Source organism: Ursus arctos, unplaced genomic scaffold, assembly GCF_023065955.2.
Source record: "Ursus arctos isolate Adak ecotype North America unplaced genomic scaffold, UrsArc2.0 scaffold_25, whole genome shotgun sequence".
NCBI lineage: Eukaryota > Metazoa > Chordata > Mammalia > Carnivora > Ursidae > Ursus > Ursus arctos.
The window spans coordinates 26,427,101-26,451,759 of record NW_026622930.1 but is presented as its reverse complement, the minus strand read 5'-3'; the positions used below and the strand labels follow the sequence as shown (position 1 = coordinate 26,451,759).

The following is a 24,659-nucleotide window of genomic DNA, read 5'->3' as shown; positions in this document are numbered from 1 at the left end:
ACACGGGCCTTGAAGTGAAGAGTGAAATGAGTCTCCCTCGAGGTGGCTTGGTCTGCAGAAGTCAGGCCACAGCAAAGCCCTCTGTCCCAGGGAACCGGGACCCTCTCAAGGCCAAAGTTTCACCCCGAGGGTCCACAAGAGGAAGATATACACGGGGCAGGTGGTGATTCAGGTAGGGATCTGCAAGGAGATACCCAGAACCCCCAGGCAATCTTGGGGACACGGAGAGAAGGCTCATCTCCAAAGAGGGTAGCCAAGAGCCCTTGGTTGGGCTGTGGTGGCACTGGGCTAACCTATTCTAAGTGTTCCTGTAAAGACAGGGATGGAGAGAATGAGACAGAGGAGGGGGCTGGACGGGTCTAGGACCGCTGACTCGGCCTGACCAGGAGAGAGCGGCGAGCACCGTGGCCCCGGGGCCTTGGCTGAGGTGCAGGAGGAGGACGGGCGAAGCCACTGGGAATGATAGGCAGTCGCTGCTTCAGGAGATAAAGAGGCAGAGGTGAGGACCCTTTTCTAAGACCACGCCGAGCAAAATGAAGTCTTCGGATCTCTCCTGCAGGGAGCAGGCAGTGTAGGAAGGAGATTGGATTTGGCAGGAGCGAAGAGCCCTGATGTCTGCCCTGCCCCAAATGTTCTGGGCACGTTCGTGGAGGTGGTGCACAAGGTGTCTTCGGCTGGGCATTAGGCGACTCGTGGCACTGATGCACTAAGGACACCAGCTCTCCCCTTGCTGGCCAGGGTGGGCTTGTGCCCCCCGGTTCTTCGTGGTTGGGTGGGACCAGGGCACTAGGGCTGGCTGATGAGCTATGAAGTGCGTCACTTATGGATCAAAGCATAATCGTGAGCCACTCTGGAGAGTGCTCTTCCTTTCTTCCATGGAGACCGGCCACGTTCAACATACCAGCTCTTCCTTTCGGCAAGTTCTAGAGTCAGGAAACATGGGGCACGACCCCCCGCTGACCCATGATGGACACGTGGCGCTGGTCAGATATAAACTTTGCTGTGTTCGAAGTCACGAAGGCTGCGGTGGCTTGTTCATGCAGCATAACCTGGTCTATCCCCGCAATGCCGGCTTCCTTCCCCAGATCAGAGCCCCCAGTGAGTGTAAGTGAGAGGTCTGTCACCGAGCGGGGAGGGAAGGCAGAAGATCACAGCAGCCCTCAGTCACCCCCTGAGCCAGGGAAAGGCTCTCCCAAATGGAAGTGGTTGTCACAGAGCCACCCAGGCCCATCGAAAGGAGCCAGATAAAGACTCCAGATGAAGCACATCCTACTTCTGACTGGTCTGTGTTAAGGGTACAGATGCTAATGTCACCAGGAGTCCTGAGGCTGTTCCAACAACCGCTTGGTATGTGGACTGGAGCCAGGCTGTTCTGCCTAGTCTAGGGTTTGAATTTTAATCTAAGATTACCATATATTTTGGTAGGTTCTAATAGCTTGGTCTTGGGGGGGCAGGAGCTGTCCGCCTTACTTATCGCTCTGTTCCTAGCCCATGGCTGGGACACGGCTGGCGCTCAACACATGTTTGCTCACCAAAGACTGAGACCACGTGACTAAAACTTCACACCCTCTTGCTATGAGGCTGCTGAAGGGACCTCAGGAGACCCAGGGACACAGGCGCCCCAGGCCCAGCTTGCCAACCTGTCTGAACCCTGGGAAGGTCCTGGAGCTTCTCTAAGCTGGGCTTCAGCCTTTGCCTGGGGAAATGTAAGGGTGCCCATCCCTGCTCCTTGTGAGAGCACAGGGCGGCAGCGGGAGGCTGCTCCGGGGCCAGAAGTTCGCGAGAACTTGGATGCGGTTGGGGCGCAGGAAAGGCCTGGCAGTCTGCTAGGGGGTCTAACCCCTTTTCGTGGGAACCCAGAGTCTTGGTATGACAGAAATGCCGCTGAGACTTTGGATGGGCCACTGTCCAGAGCACTCGGGCCCTCCACCAGAGACTTTGAGTTGAAGTGGAGAGAGTGGTTTCTCAGTTGGAGCGAGAAGAAAGAGGGAGAGGAAATTGACCGGGCTCCCAGGGTGACGGCTGGGTCTGTGGTTCCTGACGGAAACCTGGAGAAGTTTGCTGGCTACATCAGGCTGTCTTGCCGCAGCCTGAGTGTCTTCCCCAGGGCCAGGAACCCACCCTGAGCTCCCAGCCTAGGTATGTGTCTGGAACTTTTCCTCCCGGAGGGAAGGGGACAATCCAGAGGTGTGACCTGGAGCGCGGGGGGAGTCTAGAGGTGAGAAAGAATGGGGCCCTCACATAGAAATGCTACCCCCTGTGCTCTGCAGGTCTTGTTATTATTTGGTCCTCAGAAGGGCCTCTGAGATGGGCATTATGGTTTGTACTTTCAGATGTCAAGAGCCAAACCCAGGCCCGTCTCCAGCAGAGCCTATGCCTGTAAAGTGGACTGGTGAGTATAAATCTGATCTTTTTAATGTCCTGGTATTTTCTTGGTTCATCTCCTTTAGTTTTACTTTTTTTTTTTTTTTAAATAAAGTCTGATGTCAAATTTGTCATGTTGTCATGCTAAAATGAGGTAATCAAGTCCTCGCACAGCTCCTGGCGCATAGAAGGCACCCATCAAAAGCTAACTCCCTTCACTCTCCGTTCTTCTGGAAGATGCCAGGCTTTCCGACTCCATCATGCTCACGAGAACAAAGAGAGTGCATTCTGGTTTTGACTGTGTGTAGGCCAGGGTATTAAAGGGAGAGCACCGAGAGGGAGGCATTGAGAGGAGAAGGTGGCCCTTGGGGGGTGCAGATAGAGAGCCGTCTGTCCACCCCCAGCCACCTCTCTCCTTTGCTAAGACCTTCTAGGACTCCGGACTGGGCTTCCCTGGTAATGGCATTGGGAAGGGGCACTCTCCCTTCGCAAGGTATTCACCTCCAGGACCCTGTGAAACCAGGCAAGTCCTGGCCAGGAAAAACCTGGAGGCTGGCAGGTGGTTAGTCCTAAATTCGGGTCAAGGGCAAGATTTCTTCCCAGAAAGAACCTTGCTTTACCCCCCTTCATTCCTGTCTCAGCCAGTCTTAGCACATAACCCAGGCCTCTTGCAAGCGTTTGACGCCCCAGCCTGGCAGGGAGGGGGTGGCGGCAGAGCTGCCAGGAGCTGGCATGATAGTAGCAGCTTCAAGCCAGCCTGCGAGGAGATCACTTGGCAATGTCACGGCCGCCTTTTGGCAGGGCCCGGGAAACGGAGCAAGGATGGGGCTCGCGCATTCATTCTTCCCTCATTCACTCATTCAGCTTATATTTGCTAACATTTGTCCAATGCATGACGTTTCTCAGGTGTCTGCACATGAGTCCTCTAAGAATAGGGTCCAGCCCCGAGGAGCTCATAGCCTAACAAACTTTAGCAAGTAGGTCAGGGCTGTAGCCACAAGCTCCTCCCAGAGACACCAACTGCTCCTCTGTCCTATAGGAGAGCCGTGTGACTCAAGGCAAGGGGAAGGGGTGTACGGAGGGATGTTCCCGGGGTCTCATGTACATAACGTTGCTTGTGCTCCCCTGCATTGGGGGGCAGACAGGCCAAAATGTCACTGAGGGGACGGAAAGACTCATGAATTCCCAGACAGGTCCCTGTCCCTAGGAGCGGGCTCAGCATCAAGGGGCCCAGTGGGAGACAAGCTGGAAGGTGAGGTGGGGGCAGACAGCCCCCGGGGAGGGACCAAGAGGTGGTGGGGAGGCCGGCTGCCCTCTCTTATCCCATTTCTTACCTTGACAGTGTCCCTTCCTGACCATGATGTAGCCCTGGTCGCACTGGCAGTGATACGAGCCCTCCGTGTTGGTGCACCGGCCCCCGTGGCACACTCCTGGCTGCTCACACTCGTCCACGTCTGTGAACACACAGAAAAGTCCTGAGGTGGCCAGCCCTGCAGGGAGTCCTGGGGCATCTCTTCAGAGGACAAGGACGCTCGTGCCGAGGCCCATGCAGGAAAGGCGTCCTTGCTGCAGCCGTGGCTGGTGGGGGCTCCTACGCCCCTCTGCTCCCAGGCCCCCACATACTCCTGAGTTCCTTTCTCCCAGCAGACACTACTTTGGCGGCCCTTGGGGACCCTCAAAGCTGTCTCCTCACCCTGAGGCAAGGGCTGGTCTTGAGGTCAGATGGCAGTCCAGATGGCATGATCTGAGGAGGCCAATAAAGTCCCCTTCCTGACCCCAGTCCCTCCTCCAGAGGTCTGCTCCTCGAGTTCTTGACGGCCTTCCTAAAAGTTAGCGATTGAGCAGCCAGAGAGCGAGCGTCTCAGGCAGCTGGGATCTCCTGAGGTGGTTTATTCCATTGTCCCAGAGCACCTGGTGCCCCACAGTGGCTCAAAAGCCCCACCTGGGTCATGCCACTCCCCTGCCTAAATCCCTGCTAGGGTTCCCTGCTGTTTCAACCTGGCTTGCAAGACCTCTGCCACCGGCCCCAGCCTTGCTGTTTGCTGATCCCCCCGGTCTAGCCACCAAGCCTTTGTTCACAGAGATGTCTCCACGTGGAGTACCTTTCTTTGCCTCAGTGGTCAGCAGAGTCCTACCCCCATTTCAAGGACTGGTTCAATTGATCAATTCAAGGCTGCTCTGGCCACTCCCCATCTCTTGCCCTCACATCATACCAGTAGAGCATTTATCTTTGCCCCACACCCCCTCGGCACTGGTTCAAACTCTTCTCTGGGTCCCTGTGCAGATTAAATGAGATAACCCAAGTGAAGGGCCTAGCACAGTGCCTGCCTGGCACAAGGGAAGCACTGAACAAATGTTAGCTATTATTACTCTAGCATTAATACCTGCAAATCTGATCTCCGAGGCCTGGCATGTGAGATCTTTCACGATCTGGCCCCTGTCTGCTTCTCCCACCTTGGTCCCACCGCCTAACCTCAGCCACACAGGACCTGCTTCTGAGCTTGGCCATGTGCTGCTCGTTTGCCCAGAGTGGCTTCCTGCCCTCAGCTTGGCTCTCTCCCACTCAGCTCTTAGGAGAGGCGGACCTCTCCCCTCCAACCCATGTGCCCCTTCCCAGGGTTCCCTTAGGACCCAGCCATTACAGTAACTATTTATTTACTCGCTTTTTTCTCCCCGACTGCTGAGAATGTCCTTTATTAACCTAACGTCCCCAGTACAGAACCCCCAAAAGTGCTTGTTGAATGAATGGAATACTGACCATTTGTTCATGGACAATGTTTGTACTTTGTAACGCTGTAGTGCCCAGCGGCGTCACTGGCAGAAGGGGTAAAACGCACCCCCCAGGCCCACATCCGGAGATTCCGCCTAAGCAGCACTGGAACCTACATTTTAATAACTCTCTAGGCATTTCTGAAATAACTGGTCCTCTCTTTGAGAAGCTGTGATGCCAGTGGACAAGGCGAGGGAACTCAGAGGCAGAGCTGCGTGTGGGCCGTTGATAAAGAACCCATGGACTGGCAGGGCTGGGGATGAGGCTGAGAAAACGGACTTGTTTGTGGAGAAAAATGGGCAGGGGAATGGAAAAAAACAGAGGTTAAGGCCCATGCAGAGATGGGCTCCGGATGGATTCAAGCGTGCTGTAAAAGGTGAAACTCTAACTTCAGTGAAAGCAAGTGTAGAAGGATATCTTTGTAGGTTAGGGGTGGAGAAGGACTCCTTAAGCCACAAAAGCATAAAATACAAGGCAAAAAGGTGATTTTCAATATGTCAGAATTAAGGATTTCTGTTAAAAGACAGACATGTGGTTAAGGTTAGTGAACAGAGGATGAGATGAGAGAGTTGCACTATCTAAACCCAGGCAAGTCTCTGGAACCATCAAGTGGCAGCCGAGCCCCACGGGGAGAGGCACTGGCAGCTGACCTGGGGCTCCCTCCCCAGCTGCTGGGGCCGGCAGAGACATCCTGGCCTGGTGACACCACTCCCTGCAGCAGCCACGGCTCATCCCTGGCCGGTGCCCCAGGCTGGGCCTGCAGACAGCAGGGCCTCTGACCTACAATGCCTGCCGATGCAACGAAGCCCAGAGAAGCCCCCTGCCCCCAGTCTCTCCCCTCACAACCTCCAGGCTGTTCTGAGCAGCGCTGAGTCACGACCCTGAGTGCCACGGCCACCTGGCCGCTCCCTGCCTGCAGGATGGTGTCCAAACCCTTCAGCCTGGCACTCAAGATGTCACGAACTGGCCTCGGCTCCTGCCACTTCCTCCACAGAGCCCCCGCTCCAGTCACACTGGGTTTAGCGTTATTCCCAGAGCTGGCCAGGCTTGTTCACCATCCTGCTCTCCGGAGGGATGGTTCCCTTTCCCTGGAACATTCTCTACTTCCTCCATTCCTTCACTGCGCATAAGGGAGCGTGTTGGAAGCAAACCATGCTTTGGGGCCAGAACGACTTTGACTCTGTTTCTAGCTCTGCCATAACTAGGTATGCGTGTACTTCCATTCACCTCTGGAATGGTGTATTTCCATTCACCTCTCCGAGCCTCAGTTTACTTAACCATAAAATAGGGTAAGGCTTTCTACCACCTGGGGGTGGGATGATGAGCTTCATATGACCGAGGGCTTGGGACGGTGCCAGCACATGGAAGTGCTCATGAAATGGTGCCCGGGCCTCTTCCGCCCCAGCTCTAACACTCCCTCAGCAAAACCTGCCTGCATCCTTCCGTGGGGAACCAGCTGCTTCCTCACCAGATCCCACAGCACCACACGCACACGCCGGACTCACTGCAGGGGCCCAGAGCTCACGTGGTACCTGGCACGTAGGTGCTTAACACTTGGCGTGAACGAAGGACGTGTAATTCCCCCACTCTGCTCCAGTTAGCTGGTCGTTCTCTACTCCCCTTTCCCGATATCAGGTGAGGGGACCTGCATGGCCTTGGTCTCTGCGGACCAGATCTGTGGGGAGTTAGGTCATGAGAGGACGCACAGCTTCCTGGCCTCCAGAAGGGGACTGTGAATGAGTGCTGGGCTGCCCAGGCCAGAACCAGCCACGTGAGCCTCGAGAACAGCCATGCCATCCTCAGGTGAGTGTGCCGGCTGGTTATGCATCGTAAGGCACTGCCTGGAAAGTGCTGTGTCATATCCTCTGTGAGCTCATTCATAAAAATGTATGCAGACGCTTTGTATCTCAGTGCAAATGCTGGGCATTAAAGGGTTTGTGGGGGAAGCTGCTTTGCCCAGGGCCCTGTGCGGGGGCCACGCCGTCCCAGGGAAGCGGAGAGACGTGCAGGCTCTCCGAGCTGCTGAGGACCTTCTTGCAAAGGTGGTCCTGCTCCCCTGTCTGCCAGGAGTCCCAGCCGGTGTCCTCACGCACCGCCCTCCTTACCCAAGATGAAAGCAGCTCCTAGTCACTGAGAACTTGGGGACTTTTAGTTCTTGTCTCCAGCCATGCCCCCTGACCCCCTCACACTCTCAGCTCCAGCCACACCTCCTTGGAGCCTTGGAGAATGTTGCTATCTTTCAGATGTGAACCTCTCCTTCCGGTCTGGTCTCAGCGTAGGGGTTGGCTTCCACTCAGGTCCAGGTCAGAGCCCTGAGTCTCTGTTCTCATAGGCCCTGTGGTCCACACACTGCAGTGCAGTGACTGGGTGCTGTGAATGCCTGGGTCCTCTTCCACATCAACACTCTCTGTGGGGTCCTGGGCCTATCCCAGGGATGCAGACAGGCTCGCTTACCTTGGCATTCCTGTGTGGTCCCCGAGGTGGCCAGCGTGTAGCCAGGGTAGCAGAAGCAAGAGTAGGAACCCACTCGGTTGACACAGCGTCCTCTTCCCGCACAGGGGTCCCTCAGACACTCATTGTCATCTGAGCAGAGGAAGGTGGGGAGGGAGGTCAGGGAGATCTTTCTTTGGGCACTGGCCAGCAACCTGCCCATGCTAGGAGCTGGAGAGGAAATGGTGCTGTGGGTCAAGGAGGGAATGAGGGAGTAGAGGAGGCCAGGAGATGAAAAATCTCTAAGGCTGAGGTCCACAATAGCCAAACTGTGGAAGGAGCCAAGATGCCCTTCAACAGACGAGTGGATAAAGAAGATGTGGTCCATATATACAATGGCATATTACTCAGCCATCAGAAAGGACGGGACTGGAGGGGATTGTGCTAAGTGAAATAAGTCAAGCAGAGAAAGACAATTATCACAGGGTATCGCTCCGATGTGGAACATAAGGACTAGATGGAGAAGGGAGGGAAAACTGAAGGGGGGGAGATCAGAGAAGGAGATGAACCATGAGAGATTATGGACTCTGGAAACAACCCGAGGGTTTAAGAGGGGAGGGGGTGGGGGATGGGGTGGCCGGGTGATGGGTAGTAAGGAGGGCACGTGTTATGATGTGCGCTGGGTGTTATACGCAACTAATGAATCATTGAACACTACATCAAAAACTAATGATGTACTATATGCTGGCTACCTGACACAATAAAACAAATTTCTAAGGCTGGGGTCACGAAGTCTGCTCATTGGGCCCACTGAGGCACCAAGGGCCTGGGGCAGTGGCCCAGCACTTCCTCCCTGTCCCATGTCCCCCTCCCCCAGTGGCCCCCTGATCACTTCCTTTCCTTCAAGGCACAGTGGATGTTTCTCTCTTGTGTCAAACTCTTGAGGGGGGGACTAGTGGAGACATTTCCAACTACGGTAGGCCTTGGTCTGCTCTGGAGGCAGCAAGATGGCTAATTGGAGGGGTGGACTGATCTCAGAGCTGAGGGCTCCAGGCACTGGTCAGGGGGCCCTGGGGTGGCTTCGCACTCTCCTGGAGCCTGGAGACTCATCAGATGGTGCTCCCAGAGACTTGTCTCCCCAGGGTTAAGGTTGGCTTTGTCTGCAGGGCTAGTACTCTTCAATTCATCGACCACACGGCACTGCTTGGACCTTCTGCTGCCTGGACACTGGACTCTGTCCCCAGCCACTGAGTGAGCCCAGGACACCGCCGTGCATACCCGTGCAGTAGGCCTGGCTGGGGTGCAGCTGGTAGCCGGGGCTGCAGATGCATCTGTACCCATCTGGGAGGTTCACGCAGGTTCCTGGGCCACAGATGTTGGCGGCTCCAGTGGCACATCTGTCAATGCCTGTGGGAGACAGAGGAAATCAGAGGTTATGGTGGGGCGAGGATAGATGAAGGCAGTGGAGCGGGGCAGTGGAGTAGGCTGGGGAGAGGGTGGGGGCAGGGCACAGGGGCCCCAGAAGACCCACAGAAGCCTCACTCCATTCTTGGCTGGACCCTCCCATGTCCATGTGTAGCATGGCCTTGTATAAAACCCCATGGCACCCCTCCCAGGACCCCAAGTCCCAGGATGGAGCTCACAGTAGTGCATACCTTCAGCTAAGACCCAGTGGGTGCCACTGGCCCGTGTCCCAGCAAAGGGTTCTCCCTGCTGAGGCCTCCAGCCTGCCCTCTCCCTGAATAAGGGCATGGCTCTCACCCACAGTCCCCAGAGCTTCCCTTCCCCTTCCCCCAGGCAGACAGAGCTGGCAAGTAGGGTGTTGAGGGAGCCCTGACAGAGGGAGAGAGGAGAGGTGGGCTGGGGCCAACTGAGCAGGGCCTTGAATGCCATGTTGAGACAGGCCTATGAGAAAGGGGGTCATGCAAGGTGGGGTATGATCAGAGCAATCTCAGGAAGACCACCCATCTTGCCACACCATCTTGCTCAGAAAGGCAGCACATGGCTGATGGATGGACTGAGGGGGGGGGGGAGGCACAGGGGGCTCTTAGAAACCTGTTGAAATAATTCAAACAGGGACTTCCCTGGGGGTGGTTATGGGGTAAAAGGTGGGGAGACATGCTGAATTCAGGAACAGTTTGCTGACTTGGCCAGACTTGGCACTGAGGCTGCATAGAGGCTAGCTTTTTCGAACTGCATCCTTAACTCTAGAAAAGTACCTGGCACTTAGAGCGTGCTGAATGAACACGGATTGAACACGTGCGTGAAAGGCGCTTGCAGCCTTGTGTCTGCCCTGAGGTCTTTGGCATAAGCCCAGCCACCAGGGCTCCCCTGCCCTGTCCCACAGCACTGAGGGAACCCCGGAGACCCAAGGGAGCGGATGAGGCCCGCGTTGGTCCACAGCAGGGCCTCACGGTGTTCGCTAAATTAGACTGAGTTGAATGTGCACTGGCCTGTTTGCAAGGCTATCCTGTCCCTGGCCTGGCTCCAAGTCTGTGTCAGCCCCGGGGGCTTGTGGGGACCCCCTGCCTGGTTCTAAATATCCTCCCAGAGGAGCGAGGTTGGGGGAAGGCAGGGGAGAAGAGGGATTAAGCCGTGGGTGGTGACTGAGGGGGGATTCTGTCCCCCTACATAGCTGAGAGCTGCTGCTGAGCCTCGCCTGGGCTCTTCTTCCGGCCCCTCACCCCCCGTCCCTGCCTCCAGACCCATTTTTCTTGTCAGAGAGTTCCCAACAGAGCCCCTCAACCCAGCGCCTCTTGCCTGCCCAGCAGAGGGGGCCGCCCTGGAGCAGTGCACTGAGCACAGAGAGAGGGCCGGGGAAAGGGCAGCAGGAAACCCTGGTTCAGGCCTGGGAGGGCCAACCCCTCCTCCACCGCACACCCTCTGGACGGTTCCATCGGGCTGCACGGGCTCTCTCTTTGCCGGAAGAAATCCAGGACTACCCCTCTCCCCTGAGGTGAGCTGGGTCTGTGAGGTGAAGAGGTCAGCCAGCCCCCTTGCGAGGGTGCGCGTGAGGGCACGCACACGTGAGCACGCATGTGCACAGGGAGAAGCTGCGGCATCACCAGCTTTGCTTCTCCTGAACCAAGTCCCCAAACAATGAGGCTTTGAGGAGGGCACATTCCAGAGCAAGGTGGATTTGCCAGCGGTCTCCCCCACACCGCACCCCCTCACCATTGTAGCCGGCCAGAGAGGGGGAACGCAGGCTCCCAGACAGTTAAACAACCTTGAGAACAGAACCACTTTCCTTCCCGAAAGCTGGCCGTCCCTGTGGGCAGGAGGCTGCCCGCTGCCAGGGCACTCAGCTGACTCAGGGTCAACAGCCCGGAGGAGCCAGGCTCCTGGAGGCTCCTTGCGCTGCCCTTCCTCCAGAGGGCCCCTGGATGTTTCTAGAAAGCCTCTGAATAAGAGGCGCCCCCAAGACCTCCCTTCTCTTTCTCTTCCCCTGCTCGACTTGTGCTCCTGACAGGACTCCTGGGTTCACGAGGGGCACCCTAGGAGATGAAGCCAGGGGCGTTGAGCCTGAGTGGGAGTTCGCTGGAGACTGTGCCTCTGTGGGAGAGACCAGCCACACCTCCCCAGGCCAACGGCGGGTACCTGAGGGGCCCAGGGCCGCCAGCCCCTCCACGGAGGTTGTCACGTGCTCTTCTTCCTTGTCTGGAATCCCCTGTCCAGGAAGTGGTGGTGTTGGTCTTTCTACGGCATCTCCTGGGGGGCGGGGGTAGGGGGATGGAGAGAGGAGAGCAGCTGGGCCACGGCCCCTTGGCCACCTGCCTTCCCACCCCCAGACAGCATTCCTTCCAGAGATACTGACAGTGGCCCTTCCCTCTCCTGCGGTTCCGACTGGAGAACCAGAGGTGGCGCCTAGGGTGGGTCGGCCCTTCTGCCTCCCAGGCTCCCGAAATTTAGCCTGGTTCCAGATAGTCAGAGAATCTGACAGCTCTAAATGGGTCCTTGAGCACAGCCAGTCTCAGCTTCCACTTCACAGGTGAGGAGACCGGTTTGTGGAAATGACCACTTGTTCAAAGCCAACTGGCTTGGTGGAGACGGAGCCCCTGGACAGTGCCCTGTCCCCAACTCCAGGGACCCTCAGAAAGCTGGGCTCTGCAGAGCTCCATCCGCTTCCCATAGGAAGACAGGCTGTGGGGGAAGGGCTCTGGGGACCTGACCGGCCCCTGCTTCCGCCAGCGCTTCTGCTTTGGTCTCGTTTATACGTTGAGTGGCCCCATGAAATGCAGAAAGGGTGCTGAGGCTAGGGAAATATTTGCAAAACAGCTCAGTGTCTTTCACTAACCTTACAGCACCTTAGGTGGATAGAGCGCCCCAAGAAAAGCATTCACGTGTCACGCCATCCACGACCTCACATGATCTGAGCCCCATGTATCTGCCCATGGTACAAACCATGGTGTCTCCTGCCCTCCCTTCTGTTTTCTGGGAGCCGCTAGGAGCAGAGACTCACCTGGGACCCAGGCGGGTACTTGGGTAGCACTGGTCGTGACCTGCGCAGACATAGGAGAAGGTCATTGTGGGTTCCTTGGTCACCCCCGTGGTGTGCTTTCTTCCGCCACACTCACCCCTGACTCCAGGCTTCCCGGCCACCTCACTTATTCACCTTCTCGTTCGTTCCAGCTCCTGATGAGTTCTTCCTATGTGCCGGGCACTCTGCCAGCACTTTATGTCCGCTGTCTTAACTAATCTGCTCAACTAGCCTGTGACAGTCGGTTGTAATGAGTAAGTGAGCTGGTGTATGTGCTGTGCCTGCTTGGTGTCACATCGGCGCCGCTTGACGACAAAAGCTCAAGGTTCACTAGCCTCCCTAGGGTCACAGGACATGTGTGGTGAGGCCGAGACCCTAGGCCATACCTGGTGTCCCTCACCACAGCTCGCAGTCAGTGGCGGTGACCCAGGAGGAGAGAAGGGACAGAGGATGACAGAGGGTCAGGGGCATGCCGGGAGCTGTGAGGACACAGACAGAGAACTCTGGTCTGGGAGGACAACACATGATTCTCCAGGGAGAGAAGGAGCTCCCTGGAAAAACCGTGTTTGGGGACAGTCAGGTCTGTGGGTGGGAGTTGCAGGGGACAGGGAAGGGATTGGCAGACGGGTGAGGGAAGAAGCAGGTGCACTCTTCTGGAATGTTTTTCTAAGAGGACATTCGGTTCTTTACAGGGGAGTCCTGGGCTCAGGGAAGGGTGTGAAGTGGTTTGAGGCCATCCACAGCTCTGTTTCCACTTCCCCACAAACCACCCGCCGAGGAGATCTTGCGGTGTGAGCAAGTCAGGCTCAGAAAGTGCCGAATCCAGAATTAATCCGGAACCAGTTCTAGACCTTATTTGCAGAGCCGGGACTAACAGGACATGTTCCTACCTGCTTTCTGAAGGGGGCCCCAGAGCACCCCACATGAGAGAACACTTGTACAAGAACCGTTCTCATTTCCCCCGGGGCAAAACCAGGTCTTTGGATGGACCCTCCCATGCCAGCATCTCTCCAGGGAACACCCTATACCTCACCCATCTGTCTCCCTTTCCTCCTTCAGGGGACACTGCCCTGCAGCGTCAGTGGCTGCCCTGTCCCACTCTCTGCCACGCTTGCCCAGCCCCTGCTGGGAGGATGCACTCACCTGGCCAGCCTGAGAGTCTCCTGGGAAGGAAAGGCGAGAGCATGAGCTCAGGGAGGAGAGCCTGTCTACCTTCTCCCCTCCACCCACGGCCAGGGTTGGTTCAGTCTCTGACCTCCCGACCTGTCCCCCTGGAGGTCAGCCATGGAGAGAGTGCAGAATCTTTTTACCTACTTCTGCCCCTCCCGCCCTGCTGGACTGGCCGCCACAGATCCCAGAATGCCAGGTCTGGAGGGCCTACAAGGTGGGCTTCCTTGGTGAGAGGAAATCTCCTGCCTTCCTCTAAGGCCCCAGGGATGAGTCCCACCCCTTCCCGGGCCAGTCCACCTGTCAGTCCTGGATGTAACCCTCCTCTTTGCTCTGCCACCTCCTCCCTCTCAAGCCTCCTAGCTGCGCCAGGTCACTCGCCCCCTGCCCTGGGCTATAGAACCGGGCAACAGTTCTAGAAAGAGAGGAGCTGCTCCTGGCCCGGCCAGGGTCCAGTTCCCATGACGACTGGGGCTCTGTCCTGACTTCCCTGTCTGTCTGTTACAGATTCCCAGAGCAATTCTGGCCATCACATAGCTCTCCTGGTCTTAATACTTGCTTGGCTGCCTGCACTGTGGGCTACCGGGAACCTGGGTGCGCTTTCAACGTGGCTTCCCCAAGGACCCTCCCCGCCCCGGGGGGTGCCTCAGCCAGCTCTTTCCAGTCCGTGCCTCCTGGGCCCAAGGAGACTGAGCTGGAGTTAGTGCTCTGACTCTAAGGCCAGGGAGGGGATCTGTAGCACCCGGACGCCCCAGGATCTCCCCGCCAGCTCTCAGGCCTTGTAGCAAGCACCAGCCCAGAAGCTGTCCGGCCAGGGGCAGGGGACAGAAAGGCTTGATCAGCTGGGGTGGGGGCTGCCGCTGACCTCTCACCTCCACCCGCAACCCTTGGGACGTGGGCACCTTTGACCCCACATGGGAGGGGAAGGAGGTGAGGCCTTCTCAGCACACCAGGCGAGTAGTTTCTCGGGGCTGGGTGCTGCTGCTCTGAACTCCGTCTCCTAATGCTCCAGAGTTGGGAAGCTGTGCATCCAGGATAAATACCCAGTGGCTCTTCAGGGAGGGGCAGGGGAACCCCTCAGGCACCTCCCGCAGCCCAGATACCCTTGTCAGGAACAGTCTCGGCCTCCAGCCAGGTGTCGGTGACGGCCCGGAGCGGCTGCCTCTCCGCTGGCCCGGACGGGGTCCCGTAGCTCTTCTGCGCTTGCTCCCTGGAGGGCCTGGCCAGTTCCTCCTCCTCGGCCTTCCTCATGGCCAGGCGGATGTGTGAACTCGAGTAGGTGTAGCCGTGGCCAGCGGGGCAGATCTCCCTGAAGGCCTCTGCAAGGTCACCGGTCAGAGGACAAGCTGAGAGGCACCGTTCCTGAGGGAACCCGGGGCCCTCCCTTCCCTCCCTCCGGGGGACAAGCAATTGTGGCAGCAAGGGAAGAGGGACCCAGGTTGGGGTGAGGAGTTGAGCAGGAAGGAAGGAAGACTAAGGGTCTTCTGGCTTGAGGTGAGGTCCAGGTGGGGGCAAATGGTTACTGGCTTGGAGGAAGCCCCGCCTTGGTGGCCGGAGCCGAGACTGGGACAGATGCTTACCTGTGCCAGGCAGGGGGCATCTCTCACACTTGCTGCCCCAAGCTTTGCCCACTCGGCTGCAGCAGCAGATTTGCTTGGTGATGCTTTGGGCCAAAGGCAGGGCGCAGGCGCCAGGCCCCAGCGACCGGTAGCACAGCCCCTGCTGCATGGAGATGGCCTTGTCGGCTGCAACAGACACAGCAGGTGTCGTGGGCAGGTGGCCAGCCTTGGGGAAGTGCGGGGAGGAGCGGGGCAGTGGGTAGGAGGGGCTGCTGGCAGTGCACACCCAGCAGGCCTGGCCAGAGTCTCAATCGGGTTCGGGCCCTGGAAATGCTCAAAAGAATGTTGGGAGGAATGGCCGTAGGGGGAAGGCTTTGGCATCTCCTTTGTGTTACCTGTTGGAGGGGCCCCTTGACTCCCACCCTGCGGGGGACAGCCTGAGGGAAGGAAGTGGGGATGTACGTGCTATCTCCAGGTGCTGAGTTTACAAGTGTTTACAAAAGCCCACCACCCACCTGGGGTTGGGTGGGGAGCAGTGTGCTCTAGGGCCACGGTCTCCCTGGGGAGACAAGACAAGGTGAGAGCCAAAGGCCTGATGGGGAGCTTTGAGGACAGGGACCCTATCTTGGCCATCTTTGTAGCCCAGCACCCAGCGCAGTGTCCGGTGCACGCGGACGCTCAGTAAATGCTCGCTGGACCCGTGTGCATGGATGGCCATCTCCACGAACCAAATGCCATGGACCACTGTGCGTGTGAGCTATGCTGAGTTTAGATGGTCACAATACCACCACCATTGTCCCCTTTCTTGTCCTTTGATAGTGAATATCGAAGACTACCCTCCAGTCTTAGGCTCGCCTACCCTTGGACTTCCTAGTTGTGTAGACCAATGAATTATTTTTGCTTACAGTGGTTTGAGCTGGGTTTCTGTCACTTGTAACCCAAAGGCTCCTAATATACTTTTTATAAAAAGTTTATTGATTGTTTGATTGAAGTAATCTCTATACCCAGTGTGGGGTTCAAACTCATGACCCCAAGATCAAGAGTCACACACTCCACCAGCTCAGCCAGCCAGACATGGCCTGACTAAGACACTTTCTTCACAATGATATAGGTGAAAGTGCCTTGTCAAAGGGCTTGTGCTGCGTACACAGATCAATTATTGGTCAGTCCATGAGCCTGGGTCTCCAGGTATAATCTCTGCTTGCAGCAGCCACTTCCCGTGAGTTAGTGCAGGAAATGGCTCAGTCCTTTTGAGCCCCAGGGTGGAGGTGACCTGGCTGAGAGTATCAGGGGGCTGCCCCAGCTCAGAGGGGCCCTTGTAGCCCAGCCCTGGTCAGGTGGCAGGGAAGAGGGAAAGCTCAGAAATGAAGGAAAGAGAAACTTCGTGTCTGCCCCTTTCCACCTACACGGAGGTAAATCCTCAGAAGTTGCTGGAGCAGGTAACAGTAGGGAGGGAGAAAAAAAATAAAGACCCCCCAAGGGCCATCTCTGCCTCCCTGTATTAAGTAAGGGTCTCTTTCTGGTGCTAATAAGTAAAAGTCACTTCAGGTGTTAAAAATGTCTGCCTATGAAAGCAATCTTGAGTGGGGGGTGGGATGAGGAGAAGGAAGGGCTGTATGCCCCTGGAGGCATGGGCCACATGTCCCTGTCACCATGAAGTCTCCCGGAGGCCCTCTGCCATGTTCTCCGCACTCTGGCCTCCTCCTGTCTCCCCTCCCTGGAGACTTGGGCCGGGTCCCCTCATCCGTCCCTTCACATGGGAGTCTCCCTCTGGGCGGCACTGGAGTCTTGCTCATCCCGTGGCCCCCCCAGACCCAGCACCTGGTGGTTTGTGGACTGAGGGCCGCGGGGAGCTCTGCAGAGCTGGGCGGGGGGGCAACCCGACCTGGGCTGCCGCTTCACAGATGCCAGTCGGGACTGGTTTTATTCAGTTCTGGTCAGGCCTCCCTGCCCCAGGAAAGCCCTGTCTGGGCCGTGGCGTCAGCTCTGCTATCTGGGGGTGCTGCCAGCCTGGGCCTCTTCCAGAGGGAAACCACAGAGGCCGCTGGAAACAGCTGCCTGGGGGTACACACATGCACACACACGGTGTGCGCACACACAGACACGGTGCTCCTGTGACCAGCGACACACATGTATTCGTGCATGCAGACACGTTCTGAGCCATGAGGGACCCCGGCTTTACGGGAAGGCCTGGGGGCCAGGCAGCAGCGCCATTCATGCTACAGACGGGCCCTTTAAGGAAGGCCTATCTGCAGTTCAGTGACCAGGTTGCCAAACTCAGGCCTGGAAGAGGCAGCCACGGCTCAGCCAGACATCAGAGCAAAGGCAACACGCATCTCCCCAAAGTAAATGAGGCAACAAATGGGACAGCACGGATTAGAGAAAAAAACAGAAGTAGAAAATCCCAAACTGCAAAGCCCCCAAAGACATGCCAAAAACCCAAACTGAAGTCATAACTGTCTCCGCTCCAGCAGGGAGGGGCAGATCCGTTTGTGTACCCTGGGCCTGGCTCCGGGTTGAGACACAGACCCTGGGCCCGGGCATGGGGCCTGGGGGAAGTTATGGCTCTGGGCCTGGCCGGCGGACCCCAAGGATCCCATCTTGCCTCCCAGTGTCCCCCATCCCTGGTCCCCACCGGCACTTACACACACAGCGACTCCTGGATGGGTCCAGCATGAGGCCAGGCCCGCAGGTGCACAAGTAGCTGCCCTTGGTGTTCACACACTCCGAGTCCTTGCACAGATCCAGGCTCAGGCACTCGTTGATATCTGTGGGGTTGGAGGAGGTGAGGGAGCGCCTGCCCCAGCAAGGCCTGATGGAAGGGAGGGGCCGGGGCAGAGATCTTCCAAAACTGTCTCCCCAAAAAAGGGACAACAATAAGAGAGCTGCCATCTATTAAGTGTGGTCCCTCTCTCTATGCCTCAGTTTCCTCATTCATAAAATGGGGACATTATTCGTAACTACCCGATAGTCTTGTTAGGAGAATAAAAAAGATAAAAATTGCAAATCACTTAATTGCACTAACTGGCAATAACGATCACAGTATGAAGAGCTAATGTTTCTTGAGTGCCTATCATGGGCCAGGTACCATGCCAGGTGGCTCACACATGATACCTCATCGGATTCTTACCAACAATTTTATCAAGTAGGTCCATGTGGCTTCCTTTTCTAGGTGAGGAAACAGGGTCCCGGAGTAACTTGCCCAGTCACTCGGCTAGTGAGTGGCGTGCTGGTATGCAAATGAAGGGAGCAGACAAGGGGACAGTTTGGGTTGGAGGGCGGAGAGCCATCAGCCCAGTGCCTCCTATTCAGCCTTCCTTGAGGGACTCTGAAGCGTCTCCACAGGCCCCCAGATCTAGGGACCATGTCCACAGGGAGCTGCAGGCTGGAGGGACCCCAGCAAGGACAGGAGGCAGGAGGATGGAGGCAAGCGCTGAGAGGCAGAGGGCTTGGAGGGCATGCTTCCAGGAGGCTAAAGGCCTCGGGCAAGCCACACACATATCCCAAGACCAGTGGATGCTCACGCTGTTCTTCAAACAAGGGAACGACATTAGCTTCCATTGTGATCTCAAAAACATTCCATGTTGGAAACTTCTTCCTGCCAAGGGGAAATCCCAACCCTCACACTCTAAGCTCCAAGAAGTCTTGGTGATGGTGCCTTTGTTGATGATGGCGAGTGTGGAAGATTTGCGAGCGGCACCTCCACCTCCAGGGCCAAGGGATTAAACATGGCGACCCCATCACCAGAGTCACCTGCTCGCCTGTAGGCTTCAGGGAAAGTGGCACCGAGAACGGGAATGAAGGGGCTAGAAGATGGCTCAGCTATTCTGTGGCAGGACACCCTATGGGGAGGGAGGTGCCTTGGGAAATGCAATGGAGATCTAGGAAAAGAAACAGACCCCATTTGCCTCTGGACTGTGGCCAGAGTGATATCTCTACTGACATGTGCCTGGAGTCCCCATTCACCTCCTAGAGGGAGCTCCTAAACCCTCCCACGGTATCCAGTGACCTCCACCATATTTCCCCAAAGCCTGGCTCTGATGAGGCCCTGGGATGCCTGTGTTGTCTCCTGTGGACACACGGGCAGTGCTCCAGCCAGCCCAACTCTTCCTTTGCTTGTGCCATTCCCTCAGCCTGGAGCGCCTGCATCCCCTTTAGCTGGTCACCTCTACTTATTCTTTAAGTCCAGGTCGGCCATCACCTGAAGCCCTTCTCCTACCCTCCCAGTCTGGGAAGGGGCCCCTACCATGCGATCCCGTGGCACCCAGAGCTGCTTTCTAGCAAGAGCACTTCTCCCATGGTGTATAATTGTTTAAGTATCTGTATTCCTTGGGGGCAGCTGCCATGTTTATCTGTCACCATGTGCTAACACCTAGCACAATGCATGCAGCTCCTAACAACGCCAGAAAATTGCCTCGTGGCAGGAGAGAAGGATGCAGAGAGAGAGAGGACGGTGATGCACAGGGGAGTAGAGGTGAGCAGTCCCCTCCCAGATATGGAGATCAAGGCCACAGACATAGGAAGGGTGGAGGTTTAACGGGCGGGGCCTCCTGAGGGAGGGCCCCTTGGCTTCCTGTATCCTTGGGGCTCAATGGAGGGAGGGCCAAGAGCTCATTTGAGATCCTGGGAAGAACTTTAACCCTGAGCACTGGGAAACCTGCCAGGAGGAGAGGGCCCTCAGGACAGTTCAGATATGAATGGCCCTACTGTACGCTCCAAGGGCAAAACTAAAGACTTCTCCCCACACCCACCATCCAGTCTACTAGTCCTCATTGCCCCCAGGGGAGTCTGACCTTGGGCTGGGTCAGAGGCCTGCCCTTTTGCCTGGTCTAAGCACTTTATCCATGGGCCAGAAATCCTCTTTGGGCCTGACACCTCCCAGGCAGAGAGCCTAGCCACCCCAGGACTTCCTCAGATCCCTCTCTCCTGAAGAAGCCTCCAGGGGGAGGGTACTTAGGAGACCATGAGGGTCAATCCCCTGTCTCTAACCCAGCTTCATTTAAAATAAGCCATACAGAGAGCAGTGTATCCAGTTCTCCAAAGGGGGAGCTGCCTCAGCTCCCCACTGACCTCTGCCAGCCCCAGGAGCCTCCCAGCTCGAAGGCCCTGCTTGTATCTCCCATTGCCAGGCCCACAGCCAACAGGGGCTCCCTGCTCAGAGCCTGAGCTGCTCAGTGGCAGCAGCTGCCCCTCCGTGAAGGCTTCTGGACCCCTCAGTCATCCTGGTCCTACGCACCATACCCACTGGAATTCCCTGTAGAGACAAAGCCATAGCTGAGCTGGCAGCCCACCCCTCTGTCCCAAGGCACCTCTGGGCCTTGCCCCTCTGTAATGCAGAATGCCCCGGACCTCAACTGGCCTTAGAGAGCCTGTAAGCCAGGCCAGCAAGGCCAGGGTCTGTGATTGATGGTTCCCTCTTTCCTCTACCTGTGCCTTCCCTCGTCCCCCTCCTGGCTGTGGGAGGGAGGTCCGAGCAGTGGAAGGTGATTTGTTGGGGGAAGTCCACAGAGGTCCCCATCAACTCAGGCTGACTGGATCCTGAAGTCAAAAGTCCTCCCATTCCAAGGAGATTGGCCGAGGAGGTGAGGGGATGTGTGGGGACTGGCACCATACCTTCACACACAGACCCCACAGCTCTAGAGGCACCTGGCCCAGGTCTGGTGGGGGCAGGTGGAGAAGGGAAGAGGGACAGGCTCAGCTCTCAGGCCCTTTCTAGGCTTCTCTCATTATCTTCCCAACTTCCTTAGTACCCTGGAACCAGCAGCCCCCACAACTCCCCGAAGCTGGGGCTTAGCGGTGCCCAGTAAAGAGCACTCAGTGACACCACTCCTTCTGTCTGGGGACGTGGGGTTGGGGGGAGTGCCCTGGCATCCTCAAACCTTCATCATCCCCCCGCCCCAAGCCCAGCCCCGGTCCGGGGTCACCCTTACCTTGGCAGTGAGTGAGGTTCAGTCTCTTGTACCCCTGGGGACACTCCAGTTGGCCATTTTCAATCACTGGGGAGGCTGAGGAGTAAAGATATAGACAGGTCACACTGGAGGGCCCTTGGGCTCCTCTGTCACCCATGCTGAAAAGTGGGGTGCAACCGACTCAACAGCTGTGAGGCCCTGTCCCCCAAGTCATCACTGTGGAGAGCTGTGCCTCCTTGGCTACTGTCCCTTTCCTGGCTCTCACTAGATTACTCTTGACGCACCCTGCTCTTTCTAGAAATGACACTCAGTGACCGTATGTCTTATATAGAGTTATAACATTACATACGGTGCATATCAATGTTATACACTCTAATGTGATGAAACAAATTTTATGTATTTAATTTTTGGGGTTTGAAGTAATTATAGATTTGCAGGAAGTTACAAAAAAATAGTCACAGAGAGGTCCTGTGTGTTCATCACCCAGTTTTGGCTAACGGTTCCACCTTCCATAACTATAGCTGTATTATTAGTTTTTAAACACATAGATGAAACAATTCACAGTTTAATTTTAAGTTCAGTTTATCTGAATCCTGGGTTTCAATGCTGCTATAACTGACAAGGTATCTCGGCTCACGATGGAAGAAGCTCCCCGTCGATGGCACGGAGAAAACCACGCTGTTCAGTGTTCACGCGCTCGCACCAACTGTGTGATGCTGGTGTTGAAATCTGGTCAGTAACTTTCCATCTCCCCTGAGGTTGTCTCCTCCGTTTTTACAAATGTAAAATACATTCGAAAATGCCAGTTTTCAAGCTTTTTAAATGTGCAAATAGAGTTGGTTTACAGCAGCAAATCCCAGAATGACGGAACTGCTTCCAAACATCCATTTTCAAAAGGCTCTTTCTGTGGCTGAGATCTCTCGCCCCGAGCTAGTGGCAGACCAAACCGGGCAGATGTTTGACTCCAGGCTGACCAACGAGGAAATAAATCTCAGATTCTGGGGCCGATACCCATCCTACCTTGATTTCATGACACTCTCCCTTACTTAAAAGAGAAAAAAAAAGTGCTTTGAAAAAGAAAAACCTATGGACTTAAAAACAGGGAAATATCTCTATTACTTTGGAGACAGACTAGCCTATCAGCTTCCAGAGGAAAGCTTTGAAGGGTTTTTTTGTTTGTTTTTCCTTTCCTTGAAAAGCTCCAGCAGGTAACAGAGTCCTGACAGCCATCTGCCATCACAGGACAGAGCAGCAGATGTGGACATCCAACTTTTTGATTTTTTAAAAAAGAATAGCTCATCTATAAGTCTGACCATTTCCTGGCCAAGACATAGCCAGCAATTCTCAAGGGGTACAGGGATTTTCACGGACACTATTCGGACACAGTGTTCCATAGAGATCCCATTCTACTTTAAAGGTCTTGTTTCATGAAGTGAACCGCATGATGACTTCCTCTAGCAATTTGTCTTCTTTTTTTTTTTTATAATAATTTTTTATTATGTTATGTTAGTCACCATACAGTACATCCCTAGTTTTTGATGTAATGTCCCATGATTCATTACTTGCATATAACACCCAGTGCACCATGCAATACGTACCCTCCTTAATACCCATCACCGGCCTATCCCAATCCCCCACTCCCCTCCCCTCTGAAGCCCTCAGTTTGTTTCCCAGAGTCCGCAGTCTATGGACCATGAGAGACTATGGGCTCTGGGAAGCAATTTGCCTATGATCACACGCTACGGTGAGGGGACTTTGCACGGAGTGCCCTCCTCCCCTATGTCCTCACCTGGATTCCTTTTCATTCCCATCAGAGCGTCAGCAATTACCCTTATAGAGTTGTTGGAAAACTTATTTTTATTGAAGAAGTCATTTACTGTTGAGAATATATGCCTTGTGGTTCAGACTTTCTTTGGTAGTATCTTTACAAAAGGCTAGTTCTTCATATACTCTATTGTTGAAATGGACTCTTGCAAATACCAAGAGGCACGTTGGAGGCATCTATACTTTCACCCGGTTGCAAAGTTTGAGCGTCTTGGTGTTTTTGAATGTTTTTCTGAACCAGATAACTTTCGCTCTATCACTAGCTGCTAGTTCCCAGCACATTATAGGCTTGGGGCAAAGTCCGTTGTTCGTGATTGTAGATCGGAACCATATTTCACACAGCCTTCTTGATCATTTGGAACCTGGGGTCCATTTTGGGTCACATCTGAGAGGTCCTCATTATTTTTACTTTGGAATACGGTTGATTACAGGTCAGGGGAGACGTGGCATTGCATTTTAAAAGTGATTACTTGTGATTATGTAATTAGTATTATTTCGAATCCTATTTCTTTGCAGGAATTTTTTTAGAGTCACTTTTCCACTTGGTGAGGGTTGTTTTCGTTAAAACTTGACAACATAATTGAAACACCCCATAAACCGAGCATTGTTGTAGGTTACGCGTTGTGATATGCCAAAGACAAACATGAGGAGGTGCCATGTTTTCTTGGAACCCCGCTCTTCCCCGAGGACACTCCACATACCAAACATGACATCTGACAGTCTGACACACAGACCAAGTGAGGATGTGAATTAGTAAAGCTTCATTTTTTTTTAACATTAAAAAAATGTCGGTTGAATTTGTAATATCTTTTCCCACTGTGGACGACAGTCTTGCTCGGACTTTGCCTGTCGTCCCACTGTGGGGGGACTAGGCTCCGGCCTGGTGGGGATAAATGAGGATTCTGAACATGCTTGAGACAGAAGGATGGGAGTGAGCCTGGGAAATGTGAGCGCTCCTGGCCTGGGGCCTGGGGCCTGGGGGGTATCAGCTGAGGACAGGGAGGAGGCAAGAGAGGGGGGAAGTTGTTTGGAGAAACTCAGAAAACAAGCTGATTCAATGCCTGCAAACATTATGAGGAGCAGAAGGTGGGAAAGAATAACACGAGGCTGATGCCAGAGGGCCAAGGAACTGTAACAAGGGGACGTTTGGATGGAGCCACGAGGCCATTGGCACACACTCTCCTGCTTGTTTCCCACACAACCATCCTGCAAGGCAGGGAGCATTCTCCCCATTGTATGGATTAGGAAAGTGAAGCTCCGAGGGGACCCAGTAGTGGTGGAACCCAAACCTCTGGCTGCGGAGCCCACATCCCTTGCATGTCACTCTGCTGAAAGCGGGAGGGAGAGAAGGGGCCAGGAGGCCAGGGCAGCACCATGATGTCAGGAGGGAGACATGAGGCAGAAGGACCCCGCTTTTGGAGTGAGCAGGAGAGGAGCGGTGGGAGCTGGGGTTCGAGCTGGGAACAAGGGTGGAACGGTGCTGGCGCCTGCGGGGCACCGTGAGAACCTGGGAACGTGCAGACTGAGATGCGCTGTGTTCATTCACTCATCTAGATTCACGGACTTTTCCTACAAAGGGATTTCTTCCCCAGACGCCTCTGCCCTCGCTGGCCTTAAGAGAAACTTGGACGGGCCACCGTTGGTGAAGGCAGACTTCTCTGGAGAGGAACAAATTTCAAAGCCACTGTCCCAGGTAAAATTCCCATTTTGCCGCAACCCCAACCTGATCCCAAAGAGGGCCCTCAGACCCTGCCTCGCACCTCCCGAAGGCCACCTACGAGCTTCTCTGAGACCAAGTGCAGCATCCAATAGCTTCGGTCTCATCGGGGATAGAAGGCTCCCGACACACTCGGGCCTTCCCTTGCCGCGGCACTTTCAATGCTGTGTTATGATGGCCTGTTGGCTTGTCCGTTCCCCCACTAAAGTGTAAGCTCCATGAAGATAGGAGCCTTGTCTTCATTGTTGCTGCATCTCCAGAGCCCAGCACAGCATATGGCACACGGCAGGCACGCCATCATCTTTTTTTTTTCTTTTTTTTGTAAGCTCAATGTGAGGCTTTAACTCACGACCCTAAGATCAAAACTTGAGCTGAGATCAAGAGTCGAATGCTCAATTGACTGAGCCACCCAGAAGCCCCTAGAGTCACTCAATCAAAATGG

General features: G+C 55.3%; 1 protein-coding gene across 3 annotated transcripts in view; it reads right to left on the bottom strand.

The window, feature by feature from the left end:
* LTBP2 (latent transforming growth factor beta binding protein 2) overlaps positions 1–24,659 on the bottom strand; it is a 108,029-nt gene that overhangs the window by 14,614 nt on the left and 68,756 nt on the right. For all 3 annotated transcript variants that reach the window (XM_057318709.1, XM_026519507.4, XM_048220085.2), the window contains 10 exons: positions 20,698–20,772; positions 17,413–17,535; positions 14,789–14,953; positions 14,312–14,527; positions 13,185–13,204; positions 12,024–12,063; positions 11,162–11,272; positions 8,843–8,971; positions 7,589–7,717; positions 3,699–3,818 (listed from right to left, as the gene is read on the bottom strand). In XM_057318709.1, coding sequence (XP_057174692.1) covers positions 3,699–3,818; positions 7,589–7,717; positions 8,843–8,971; positions 11,162–11,272; positions 12,024–12,063; positions 13,185–13,204; positions 14,312–14,527; positions 14,789–14,953; positions 17,413–17,535; positions 20,698–20,772 — 1,128 coding nt within the window. The remainder of the gene's footprint in view (positions 1–3,698; positions 3,819–7,588; positions 7,718–8,842; positions 8,972–11,161; positions 11,273–12,023; positions 12,064–13,184; positions 13,205–14,311; positions 14,528–14,788; positions 14,954–17,412; positions 17,536–20,697; positions 20,773–24,659) is intronic.